Consider the following 14,500-nt stretch of genomic DNA (forward strand, 5'->3'; position numbering starts at 1 on the left):
ACCAAACAGTTGATTTGCTATTACACATCTATTCCATTACACCTCTAATCCAATACAGCGAACCAAACGTGCCCTTATTTTCTTTCTAACCTGGCATAATAACCTTTTAAAGACTTCCCATAAATTAAATCATAACAAATTAGCATATTAATAATGAGAATGCCACTTTTACTTTTTATGCGATTTAGCCCTTTTCACAAATTAAGCACGCAAACGGATAAATTAAATCACGAAAATTTTGCACATATCACTTCACATACTATAAGCACGGAAAATAATATTAAAATATTTTTCTGACTCAGATTTGTGGTCCCGAAACCACTGTCCGGCTAGGGTCTAAATCGGGATGTTACAGCTATCTAAATCGAATTAGATGGACTGAAAACTAGTCAAGGTATCAATCCGAAGAAAGACTTTAGACCAGTTGAGTCACCAACCAATACAAACCACTTGAATCAAGTTAAAAAACATGTTGAACTTATTTTTAATATTTTTTTAATTTTTTATGATTTTTAATGATTTATTAATTGAATCGTCCAGACTAGACTGATCAACAAACTGGTAGTTTGACCAATTGGACCACCAACCTTATCCTGAAAACCTTGATTTGGACGTGGATTTTAATTTTTTATGTATTTTTCTTTTCTATATAAAATTTCTAAATATTTTAAATATTTTATAATTATGTTTTATAATTTTTTTAGAATGATGACTAAATTGACAGAATATGTAAATATTAAGGGCTAAATTTGTTGAGTTTTTTAGAATCATGATCAAATTGACATAGTGTGTAAATGCATGAGATCTAAATTTGTTATTATGCCAATATAGAAAAGATCACGCCGGCATCCATTAGGGATTTAACGACAAAATGACCAAAATATACAATTTCTTTAACAACAATGGTTAAATTGAAAATTTTGTTCAAGTGACTAAATGAGAACACCTGTATGACTATTATGGTAATTTACCCAATTTATAATGTTAAAACATATTATTATCTAATAACAAGAATTAAATAAACATATAAAAATATCACAAACGATTATCGATTTGTAACGTTCCAATATCACTCGTTCTTTAATTGTTGTTAATTCTTTAACAAAATAATGACATAATTCATTAACTCAATATTTAATACCTAATTTGTCCTCAAAATATAGCTAATATTTTTAAAATCAACAGAAAAAAAAAACATGTTGAGAGCTAAATTGTTAATCAACAACAACAAAAAATGATTATTGAGGTAATCCAATTCCCTTCACTGTTCATACAATTGTGTAAAAAGATGTGTTAAACTTTGGGAAACAAAAAATATAAGAATTAATGGCCTTTTTTTCTTGGGAATTAAAGAAGAGGGAAAAATAATCTGCATAGGGTGGTTGATTAGTGCTCTTTTTACTGCAAAGAGGGGGCATTCAGTATCCACCTATGGCTAAATTGTTGAGAAATATAAGAGTGAAATAAGGTGATTTTGAAGAACATCAAGATTATACAGTTTGAACATCTTTTTAGGGTTTTGGACTTTCAGATGTAGTGGCACCACCTTCTGTTTCTGTTGTGGTATGTTGTTGAGTCTGAGAATCTGCAACCAAAATTAGTAAAATGGAAAAAAAATGTTGTCATATATGATGTGGTAAAAGTATAATAAAGTTTATTGTGAGACTCGGAATACGTTTTGTTTTATTTACTAAAAAAATGAGTAAATTAATCTTTATACATTAGATTAAAGAGTGAATTGTTTAAAATTTTTATCCATTTTTACTATTAAAAATTGGGTATTGTACGTTGACATGCGGTACAAGTAGCACGTCATGTGTATGTTAGTTATGTCAGTTTTTAACAGTAGAAATGAATAAAAATTTTAAATAAAAAAATTATTTTACTCTTTGATTTAATATACTAAAACTAATTTTCTCATTTTCTGAATAAAGAAAAGACCAAAATACATCCTTATCTTTTGATAAAGTTATCTCTATAATACTTTTATCTATTATATGATTATATCTGCATTTGTGTGTGAGAATACGAAGGCAGGATGAAAAATGATGGTAATTTGGGGCTCTCCACATTTGCATATCAAAAAAATAAAAACATAGTGCATAACATGGTTAGTGGGGCTCTCCATATTTTCCATGAATCTGAATCAACCATCATCCCAGATACTGAAACCATATGCAATCACTACTAGTTTACACTATGCTCCTCTGTCATGACTTTCTATGGATCAATCATTTGGGGCAATGGCAATAAGTCAACAATACATACAGCTCATTCACATGGCTGTAACGAATGCTTCCGTGATCATTGCGGTAAATATCGATGGTAGAAGATAATATTAGAAAATAATTACCTGAGGAAGAGGGAAAGGGTGGGGGAGGAGGATAGGTGGAGAAGGACCCCTCCATTGGAGTAGGATAGTAAAGATAGGAAGGTCCATGGAAGCGTTGTACAGAAAATGTCCCCCTTGGAGGTTGCAAACAATACCCATAAAAATATGGGGAGCCCATTGATGATGACGATGACAATGATCCATACAGTTGATGATAGTATTGTGGCTGCTGAATTTGTGGATTATAGACACCCTGCAATGCCACCATTCAATCAACATTGTTGGCTGATGAATCATTTGACTTAATATTGAACAAAAGAAAACCCAACTTATAATCACTTACTTGGTGATACCCATATTCAGGACCATAAGTTGTGTACCTGTAAACACAGAATTCATCAAACACTCTAATTAGTACCCGGTAAGCATGAGATAGAATGCATAAAATCTGAACATACTAATTAAAAGCCTAAAAATGGGTCCGTTGGTATAAACTCATATATCTAAACATCATTTGGGGGACCATTTTGATAAACACATTTGAGCCCTACAAAGCAAAGCCATGCTTTCTGCAAAATTTACCGGTTTTGCCAAATTGATTAATATTCATATCTATAAGCAAAAGAAAAAAAAAGAAATGTGTTGAAGGCATGGACCACTTTGAATGAAAACAATAAGTGCGGTACATACCCGTATGGTGCATAAAAGACCGGAGCCGGAGGTAGAGGTGGTGGCAGTGGTGCTGCAACTCCACTGTAAGATGGTGCACCTTGCTGTCCAACAACCTGATAAGGATTGCTACCTTGAATACTTCCTGCATATATGAATTCACCATATCCAATTCATTATATGTTTCGAATAAAGGTTTCCGGCGGAAATACTTTAAAAATAAAAAAAAGAAAAGAAAAGTTGATCAACCTCGCGGAGGTGAAGGTGTAGGCCTTCCAAGTGAAGCAATGTTACAATTTGCTCTTCTTCCATTGATTATAGGGTTTGGATCAACACAGGCTTTCCTAGCTGATTCTGGATCACGAAAAGTAACCTACAGAAATGCAGTGATCTTAATGAACTATACATATATATTATAAGAAGAAATTAATTAGAGAAAAGATACTTACAAAGCCATATCCTTTAGATTTCCCAGTGATTTTATCAGTGATGATAACAGCTTCAAGAATCTCTCCAAACTGTTCAAAATACCTACGCATGTCGTCGGTGGGTGTCTCCCAAGCCAATCCTCCAACAAACACTTTCGTCAACGTCGTGTCACCGAATGGTGATCGGTAAGATGGATAAGCAGCCGTCATTGCCTTTTTAAACAAAGCAAAACAAAAACAAATGGGTAACTTTCCTTTTTCGGATTTATATTTACAGTTGACAAGATTGATGTAGTAACAAGCTGAAGCTTCTGCAATTCCGGTTGATGATCTTCATCACTTTTGCTAATTTTTGCTTTACGATACTTGTCTCTTTATCCATTTCCAAAGGCGCCGCCCCCACCCTATAAGCTCACAACAAATGAATCATTGAAGATGGTCTGAAAATGGGATGATGAAGCTTACTTTAAAAGATCTTATGGAAGTTGGTTGGTTGGTTGGTTGATTGTTGTTGTTGCTGTTGCTGTAAGAGGGAAAGAGAGAGAGAGGAGAGACCAGACAGCTGCTAACGTTAATTTGCTGTCTACAGTACTATTTGAGATGTTGAAAGTGGGGGAAAGGGAGAGGGCCGGGTTGGTAAAATAAGAATGACAGCTCCGTGACCGTATGCACTCAAGCCTGTCCTTCACTGTCTCTGCATTAATATACCCTCCCAACTCCACAATCAATACCCCTTGGTCCCTTACTGTTCATTGTGAATTTCATTTTAGGTTGTAAGATTGTGAATTTCATTGTGGCTATATATCTTGGATTTTTAGTTTCTTACTGTTCATGTAATCGAACAATCTGTCAGATAATAATAATAATAATAACAAATTGGGATTTAAAGAAATATATTATTCTATGTGATTTGGTGTGTTTGACCAAACATAGAACAAATTAAATTGGTGATTACTTATAGATGAGTTCATTTTGAAGTGTAATAAAAATAGTGATAGTGGCCCCTATTTCCTTGAGAAAATATAAAAGAGCCAGACTTGCACGCACTGGCAGAGTTGTTTAATCATCATTCAAAGGACTTGTTCACTAAATGTCATGTATTTATGGACATATATTTATGTATTTATATCATGACATTTATAAATTTTGGTACCAAATCGTGCTTAATGTTATGGGTAGAGGGATGCATATTCCCACATGAACCCATGTTCATAAACTCCACTAATCATAAGCACAGACTATAACAGTTAGGATCACAAACCAGACGGAAATGGGGCGGCAGCGTTGAAAACAAAATCTCAAAAAGCTTCTCAACTGGCATTTTCATCTCCTCAAATCGTAATAAACAAAGATGGGGGATTAGTTGTTAATGGAAGAGCATGATCATGTTCCACGCGCAATTCCCCACTGGAAAATCGCATGTTTGTCATTTTATGGCTTCTTTGTAAACCCAGCCCAGCCAGCCCCTGGTTGTAGTCATCACATCACTTTTGGAAAACCAACCTTCTTATTGATAAAGAATTTCAAATCTACTTCATATTGAATACGAGAATTAAACCAGTATAGGAATGTAAAGGAATTTTTGAGCTAAATTGTAGTATGAGAAAAAGAAATGGGTGAACTGGCAGGTCTCCCCACGTTGGGTCCTATCACACATTCACAATAATGAGCTGGATTTCCTCCTTTGACACAGAAGAAAGTAAGTACATATAAAATCTCAGCCAGATATGAATATACAAATATAAAAATAGAGGACAATATTCAAAACTAGACCCATCAACGACACCCAATCGATGGTTTTAAATGTTTGCAGCCTGTCCCGTAACTTGTAGATGTTGAAGTGTATAATAAATTTATAAATAATTTAATAATTATATTGAAAAATTGCAAATTTGCATCCCATAAATCATAATACGCTTTCTTTTAAGAAGAATAATGCAGATTTTTGTTGATGTTGGTAGTTTTCTCATTTAATCTCTTAATTTTTTTTAATGAAATTATATATTAATATAATAGTAAAATTATACTTCCCTCCCTCAATAATATGTGGTTCATCTTTAGTTCTTTTAAAGCAATTTTCTGGCTTTGTCCTGAAATTTGATGCGAGAAAAACTTAAATTAGTTTTGATAATTGTAGAAACGAGGGGGTACTTGCTTTGAAAAACATAAATTATAGGTGCGATAGTGTTTGGAACTGTGATCATAGTTTCAACCACAAAACTAAGGGTCTGTTTGATTGGCAGTAAAATGTTTTCCGTAAAATAATTTCTGAAAAATGTTTTACTTTTCTGTAAAATGACTTACTGGAAAATATTTTCTGGTGTTTGATTGAATCTGTAAAATATTTTCTCATTGTTTGTGATTTCTGAAAATATTTTCGGAAAAGTTGTTTTTACATATATTAATATATATTAATAAATTTTTATATTTTAAATTGTTTTTACATATATTGCAATGATTTATTTATAATAATACTCAATAATAAGCTACAATATTGATCGTTATAAATTGAAAAAATATTATCCACAATGAGTACTAGTAAGAATATTGAATAATTATAAATTGCTTCGAAACCATAATGTGTACTAGAAATAATATTATCCAAATACATAATTAGTAGTACACCACATAGTAACAACATTGTCCAAGTGCATAATATTACACCACATAAAAGTATCAATATCTTCAACGCTGAGAAAATTTTTGAAGCCAAATTTTTCTATGCTTCTTACTTTTAACTAAAAACATTTTGGCCTCTGATTCATGACTCCCTAGATAATCACACACAGAACACAAGAATTCATCATCAAATCCTTCTTCCTGCATCGACATCACTTGTTCGTAAAGCTGTGCTGTCTTGTCGGCAGTAAATTGTTTCAAAGCATTAGCAATTTCGCCAAGTTGGTCACCCACAAATTTAATTTGTTCATCAACGAGACTTTCTTGACCACTTTTTCTTTTACGTTTGGATGTGCCAGATGAAGATACATTTGTTCTTACCTCTTCAGCCTCTTCATTGTCGCAGTCTACAGGCATTGAATCTTCATTATCATCATCCAAATCTATGTCAGCAAATGTTCTGGCAAAACTCCCTGTTGCCATATATTTGCCAACAACCACAGCCATTTCATCATAATGATCAATGCTTTTATTCAAAAATGGTTCATACTTCTTGTGTGCCTGTTGGATATTATACACAATTAGAATAACAAGTAAAAAATAATTGAAATATACTTAACATATATATATACATATATTACCATCACTGTTGCATCGTATGTCGCTCTATCACATGTGATCATTTTCATGTTATCATCCCATCCAAAACCACTTTCACCTAGAATTTTGCATATAATCTGCCACTGGTTTTTTACTGTCCTCAAATGATTTTCCACGTACTTTGTATCGCATTGGACTTGGAATCTAGAAGAAATGGCGTCGGCAACTCGATTAATAGAAACTGATTTGAAAGTATTAGAAGGCTTATTTCCTTTTCGAGCCTCCTCTGCTAGAATTTCAAGGAAAACATGTTCCATCGGTTTTGTCCACCTGAATTGCTTGGAGGTCCCTTCTTTGTTGCCCTTACCCATTCTACATTAAATAATTGTCATTGTCAATAATTTCAATATCCAACAAGCTTAAAACATAATAATCAATTCAATATCCAACAATGTTAAAACATAATCAATATCTAACCAATTCAAGACATATATCAAAATCCAACAATCTAAAATCTGACAATGTTATTATCCAACCAACATTTACAAAAAAAAAAAAACATCAGTCTAAAACATACATAACATAGAAATAATAACCCTAAGCCTAAATCTACCTAATATTTCTAGCCATGTAATCAGTCCACATAGTTTCTGCAATCTCATCTCTCTTAGCAAACCATTCTCTTGCTTCTTGTCTTTCTTCTCGCTCCGTGAGAGTTTGTATTATAGAATCAAACTCAGACTCCTCGTATAATCCTTGATTAAGTAAATCACTAGGATCAACTCCCATTATATGATTATGAATGATACAACAAGCCAAAACTATATCTACTTGAGTTTGAAAATTCCAAAATGGTTCAGCATCTAATACACGAAACCGTTTCTTTAAAATCCCAAAAACACGTTCAACAGTGATCCGTAATGATGAATGTCGAAGATTAAAGAGTTCCTTTGCATTTTCAGGCCCTTCAGCACCAAACTCTTTTAAATGATATCGGACACCACGATATGGGGTAATACATCCAATTCGGATGCCATATCCAGCATCAGCAAGATAATATTTACCTACAATTTTACAATACGTAATTAATACTGATAAACTATGAGCTTATTGGAACTATTTGTGATAAATATTACCTTCTGGAATTCTTAATCCTCTTGGGCGTGAAAGTGCATCACTTAAGATACGAGAATCATGTGCACTACCTTCCCAACCAGCTAGAACATAGGTAAATTTCAAATCAAATGTAATGGCAGCCAATACATTTTGTGTCGTCCCCCCTTTACGGCTACGAAATCTTCCTTGCATGTTAAGTGGAACGGATGCACGAATATGAGTTCCATCTAATGCTCCAATAAAATCTTTAAAATAAGGATAAAACCTTGGATTGTTTCTAATTTCACTAGGAGTTGACTCATCAGGTAATCTAATAACTAGTCTATACAATTTCAAAATAGCTCTCAATACAACCCTAAAGTAATGGTGAACTGTCTGAATTGATCTATAATATCTAGATCCAATCACTCGAAACCTTACATTATGACCAATTATATGTAAAAATATAACTACTTGCTCCCTAATATCGATGATTTAGACGATTGTAACAAATTATTCGTACTAAGAATATCACATAAATTAAAAAAGGCGATCGGTCTCATCCTTATTATATCAATGCAATGCTGGTCACCACTATATAAAATACTATTAATATAGTTTTCTCTTTCATAATCTCGATTCACAAGAGGGCGAGAAGCAATTTTCTTCCTAGTTTCTAATTTTTTAATCCAAAGAGCCCCAAAAGCTAAAACTGAAGCCACAACTTCGGCAATTGCCATTTGATTTTGATTACGATCCATCTACACAAAATAATGCCACACAAATATATGATCACTACTACAAAAGATGCAAGATTTTCATAAGATCACATAAAGTTACCATGAGTAAAAAAGTGCATACATACATATCAAGCTAATTGTAATTGCCCAATAATAATTTTTTTAAAGTAGCACTTAAATATTGATCATAGTTAATACAATACTTCAATTGGTGCAAGAGTTTTAAATATATTGATCATGTATTAAAGTTACCATGACTTAAAATATCTTTCATGTATTTGTTATATATTGATCATAGTTAATAATATGTTTTATAAAGTTATTAAAATATATTGATCATGATTTTATAAAGTTAAGATCACTTAAAATATATTGCTCAAAAGCTATAAATGTTGATGCCTCTTTTTAAAATATAAAAGAGTTTTAAATACTTCAATTGCTATCAAGTGTGTCTTCTTTTTTATTTCAATATAAACAAAAAATTTGACAATGTTATAAATTTTTTATTTCTATTTTTATAATTTTTAAATTATAAATTGATTACTTTTTATAAAAAATAAATAATGTTTAAGTGCACTGCTACAATTGCTATATATACAGTTAAAATTTCGGACATAATTAACAAAAATATCAGTCTTATCATAAATATAACAGCTCATCACTGCCATTTCCCAACAAATTACAGAAAAAATGTACATAACAACCATTTAATTCACTTGAACCGAATTATTACAACCACAAATGCATATTAGAAGGCTTATCATAAATCAAGCACACCACAAACCTCTTATGAAAATATCGACCAAGGCCACCAACACGAGTACGAATGCTGAGGTAGAGGCTAGGACAGCAAGAACTATACAGCTGGAGGTCAAGCATACAAAGAAATTAGAACCGTTAGGAGCAATAAAAAATAGAAGCTAAGACAACATCAGTCTTGCCATCATCAATAAACATAATCAAAATCCAAATCAATAAACATACAAAAATTGGGTCATCTTCAACAGTTTATTTTAACACAATTACATCCAACTTGTATAAATTAAAGACAACATCACATGTTTTATCTTTTCACTTCTATAATAATTAAATTTATATCGGTATTAATTAAAAACTCCAACATTTCATCCATAATTCCGATATAATATTAACAATAATCATCCTCAACAACTCTCATTACCATATTAACAATAATCAGAGAATTATGAGCTAAAACATGTGAACTTCGCTCGTGTGAATGGAAGTAAAAAGAAAATAATTATTCATAATTTATGATTAGTTTCTTTAAAAGAATTAACTTATTTTTAAAGGCAATTATTATATAAAATATCCAAAAGCCGTAAGCGGTATCTACATATAATTCAAACTGATTTTCTTGTCAAAACATACTAACCCTAAATAATGAGTTCAAAGTTTAATTAACAAAACCCTTGCTAATTGATTCACCATTCCATGCCAATGTATTAGTGTTTGAAAGAGATAGAGACAGTTGCCACAAGCAGATGTGAACTTCATTTATGCAATTTAGGATTGGGATGGAAATTAGTGGGCAAGGCCTTCGGTGTAACCTACCAAACAAACGAATGTGCCCTAAATTTTCCCAAAATGAGAATCTATACAAATTTGATGTGGTTGTGGTTGTAGGGTTGGATTTTTACTTGGCCAAACCGAATGCAACCTATCAACTTCCTTCTTTCTATCTCTTTCTGACTCGTATGCAGTCAACTATGTTAAAATTTCTTAATGTATACAACATAAATACAGGAAATAACTTAACCCTAACCCATACCCCTCCCAACTAACACAAATATGTTTGCAGCAGCAGTAGCAGTTTCTTTAGGGGATTTTGTAGGCATTTTTCAAGTATACTTGGTGTGAGACATGTATATGCCAACTTTTCATCACACTTGCACTACCAACATTAAATTAATTCTTAGAACCATTTAAGCAAAGGGTAATCTTTAATTTGTCTACTCTCCTTTGGGTATCCCAAATTTTCTTAGAAGAAATAACTCACATGACTTTGTTCATAAATAATAACTCAACCTTGTGTATGTTAAAAGGCCAATTAGAAGAAATAGGAGGATCTGTTTGAAAGCCCATACTCTGTAATAAAAGTGCGGCAGAAATGAGAAACAATGGAGGAAAAATACATAAAAAATGAAACTCTAATATATTTATAATTTAGTTTTTCAAAAACAACCTTTATTCATTTATTTTTCTTTAATTCCCACCTTTATTTCATGTTTCTTTAACCCAAATTCGATGTGTTTAATTCAGTTGATTATGCAGAGGAGAAGGCGTGAAAGAAGCACCAAATTTACAGCAAGGAATTTCAGGCTATGTTAGATGGTTTAGATGAAGAAGACAGCATAGAAGAAGGTGGTCAAGCAACAGAGAAGAAAAGGCGTTTACAGCAAGGAATCCTGCACTTGATCTAAAGCAATGATCCGAGCTATCCCATAGATCTGGAGTGAAAAGAAAGAGTAGAGAGAAAGAAAACCGAAGCTATCTCCTATAACAACGAAAGTTGGAGTAGCAGGATTCGCATATATACCAGTGTATGTGAGAGTTTAACTACACATGCAGTTCAAAAAAAATAAAACCATTTTCGACAGAATATTTCCCACAGAAACAGAAACAGAAACAAAAACAGAAAATACAAACCCAGCATGTCTTACCTGAAATTTCCCACAGATCTGACGGAAATGGTGGTCGGAGAGAACGTATTGTGGGGGAAAATCAGTCGACAGATCTTGTGGGGGTTTGGAAATGGAAGGAAATGAAGGAATGAAGGTTTTAGAAGGCTGGAGAGAATATGGAAAATGTCTTACCGAAATGAAGGGTGTAAGACATTTTCCCCAATTTTGTAATAGCTTTTCCCGTGTCTTGGAATTGGTTTTACAAAAGGAAAATATTTTCCTGCTATCAACCACTGGAAAATGTGTAAAACCAATTCCGGAATTGGTTTTCCCCTATCAAACACAGCCTAAAAGTGCAAAAACAATAAAGAAGAACACCAAGGTTGTTTACGCAGCTCAACCTCAGTTTATCCGCGGGGCCTAGCCCAAAGCAATGACCTACTATCTTTCTCATAGTACAACTAATAATTTATGTCCTAACACTAGTCTAACACTCACCGATTTGGTGACCTCACTGTTATACAAAGATTAGATCACTCTCCTACTAAGCATACCTCTCAAAAGCTTAGTTTTACAACTCAAGAGACTCTCTTAATTATTTACAGAAACAATGCGCACATAGAAATTAACATTCCTAACTTGAACAAAATTGTACTCTCTTAACATCTCAGTCTCTCGGTTTATTTTAATCCAGGCAAAACTTAAGTTTTGTTTACATAAGAGTTGTAATCTAATCACTTTTCTATAAAGTAAGGGTAAAAATAAAAATAAAATAATAATTTCATAAGAGTCCCGATGTAATCTTCAATTTCATAAGTTTAATCCGAAAGACATCAATATTCAAGTCTTCAATTTCAAGACAATTGGTCTTCACGTTTTGGGCTTTAATTCGTCCAAATAATTCCACAACATATAGTCAAATACTTTTGTTCTAAAATTTGTCAACTCTTAAAATAAACAAGTAAGGCAATGAAACATGGCTTGAAGTTGTCGCCACTGTTTCAACCACAAAAATAGCCATAGAATCTTTCTTGCCATAAAATGTGTCAACAATAATTATTAAGTCAAGCTCAAGCTTGAGTAGCTCGAGCTATTTGTCAAGCCGAATTTGACCACTATAATATTTGGTTTGAACGACTAGCAAGTTGAATCAGGCTTTTCATTTGAATATATTTCTATATCATGAAATTATAATTTTATACTTATTATATAAAAAAAGCTTAATTATGAACTAGTTCAAACTTACATATTGTTAAATGCCAATTACACATTCTAGATGCAACTCCAATTGTAACTTAACTTGCATATGACTTGTTGTATAACTTGCCATATATGTTGGCGTTCTTTTAATCGAAAAACCTTGCACTATTTAATACATATCTTAGAGGATTTTCTACCGCAATTTATTCATTTATTGTATTGGATTTTGAAGGAAATCAAGTCAAGTAAGAGCTCTTTGAAGACTTTCGATGTGATTGAGTTTCTTTAATTGGAGAGATCCATTTTCTTTAGAAGATAATTCCTAGAAAATCTTTGCTATATGTAACTTTTTTTGTTTTGGTTAAAATTTTTATATATAACTCAAACTATATCCATAACCCTGAAATTTTAAATTAATAAAATATAGACATTATGCGCTTAAAAGCTACACAGTTATAACCTTAATATTTATCAGATGAAGTCAGTGTAATAAAAATAGTTACAACAAGATTATTAAACGAAATTGGTATTAAAAGAACATTAGGGTTCTGTTTTGAAAGCAACATCCTAGCTCCATGGAAAGGGATCTCTGCTTGAAATATCCAATATCTTAGCCTCATTTTTCTTTATTTTACGTACGTAACCAGTATTTTTATGTTGGACTAGCGAGTCAATATCAGCTTCTTCTTTTTTTATAATTTTTGAATATTTTGTAAATATCCAAATTTAAATATTATTTGAATTTATTTTATAAATAAAATAATATTTGAAGATTTTTAAATCCACATTTTCCACTTACTTGGTTCATATTGTGGTTAAAAAACAGTTATTTGTAGGGAATGCAGTTACTAGCAACAACGATTAAATGAATATTCCAATGGTCAAACACTGAGGTTTGTGGTTGTAACACCCCTTGCCCGACCCGGTCGTCGGATCTGAGCTATAGAATGCTACACTAGTTACCAGAGCAGCAACGATCAAATAAATATTCCAATTTATGTTGTTATACATTTAAATACAAGCAAAACAAGCATATGGTATGATATACAATCAATTCCGAGACTTACATGGGCTTATGAATACTCTTCTACCAATCCACATTTGAACTAGGACCAGATTATGAAGTTTATAAAATTTATTGGACCGACGTCACAACTTCGTCATCTCCTCGTTACGAAATGGTTATATCAATATGTCATGTCGCGACGACATGCATATGCTCGTCGCGACATCACTCACTCTCTAAGATAACGATGTTGCAACGTCAAGAGTCCAAGGTTGCTACGTTGCCCCAGTTTACTTAGCTCATCTTGATACCTAAATTACATGTTTTCAACCCAAAACATATTGTAACCAACATTCATTTGACCATTTCACTTATGCCAAACCTAATAAAACATGCCAAAATGAACTTGTAACAATTTAAAATTAACCATTTAACTTAATAAACAATTCATATCATTCATTCAAGTTCAATTTCCCCATTTACTTATCTAACCATGAAATTTTTTCTTGCTTTAAACCAATATATATAAAACTAATCATTTTGAGTATCTAGTATCCAAATGATAATGGAAAGAACCAAATCAACCATGCACATAACCTATATTTCAAGCATGACTATCATTTTTACCTCTTTACATGCCATTTAGCAACCTAACCATTCAAACTATCATACTTATAATCTTTATCATGCCAACACCTATCAATTAAGATCATTATGCATACGAGTATCACACAAGATCAAAACATGCATCAATTTATCACATCGCAAGTCAATTACATAAGTTCCAACCATTATTAATTTATCACATAATATTAACACCAATTTGACCATTTGCACAACAAAGGTCCTTATGTACATGCCACAAAGTCTAGACTCAAATGAACATAATATTGGAAAATCGGGTTTGGAAAACACAACGAAAAATAGGTTTAAGGGAAAACCAAAGTTTGAATTTTTTTTTTCAAAAAATAAGAACTTGGTTGTGTTATCTAAACTAATAAATACTTAATCAAAATCGCACCTTTATAATTCATTTAGGATGAACGTTTTGACAGAGTAGTCTCTCCGCCATCCTTAAGCTCATGCTTGCCGAGTATGGGCTCACTTCAAATCAGAAAATTTTTCAAAAATTTATCAGTGAGGCAATTTGGTAATTTCTATAAACTTTT

The 14,500-nt window shown here is 32.3% G+C and overlaps 1 protein-coding gene across 1 annotated transcript; it reads right to left on the reverse strand.

Moving 5' to 3' along the window:
- Positions 1 to 1,211: 1,211 nt before the first annotated feature.
- Positions 1,212 to 4,105, reverse strand: LOC105771282 (uncharacterized). Its single transcript, XM_012592707.2, has 6 exons — positions 3,451 to 4,105; positions 3,251 to 3,374; positions 3,023 to 3,146; positions 2,676 to 2,712; positions 2,354 to 2,585; positions 1,212 to 1,585 (listed from the first exon to the last, which is right to left on the reverse strand). Exons 1-6 carry the CDS (start codon positions 3,637 to 3,639, stop codon positions 1,512 to 1,514), a joined length of 780 nt encoding a protein of 259 aa, XP_012448161.2. The 5' UTR covers positions 3,640 to 4,105; the 3' UTR covers positions 1,212 to 1,511.
- Positions 4,106 to 14,500: the final 10,395 nt, after the last annotated feature.

The sequence above is a fragment of the Gossypium raimondii genome, chromosome 5 (genome assembly GCF_025698545.1).
Source record: "Gossypium raimondii isolate GPD5lz chromosome 5, ASM2569854v1, whole genome shotgun sequence".
NCBI classification, from domain to species: Eukaryota; Viridiplantae; Streptophyta; class Magnoliopsida; order Malvales; family Malvaceae; genus Gossypium; species Gossypium raimondii.

What these genes read in the sequence shown, in the direction of transcription:
- LOC105771282 (XM_012592707.2), bottom strand. Translation starts at nt 3,639, where the DNA reads ATGACGGCTGCTTATCCATCTTACCGATCACCATTCGGTGACACGACG. An exon ending in GTCTTTTATGCACCATACGG is followed by an intron (nt 2,713 to 3,022) that starts GTATGTACCGCA and finishes CTGTGTTTACAG; the next exon opens with GTACACAACTTATGGTCCTG. An exon ending in CTGAATATGGGTATCACCAA is followed by an intron (nt 2,586 to 2,675) that starts GTAAGTGATTAT and finishes GTGGCATTGCAG; the next exon opens with GGTGTCTATAATCCACAAAT.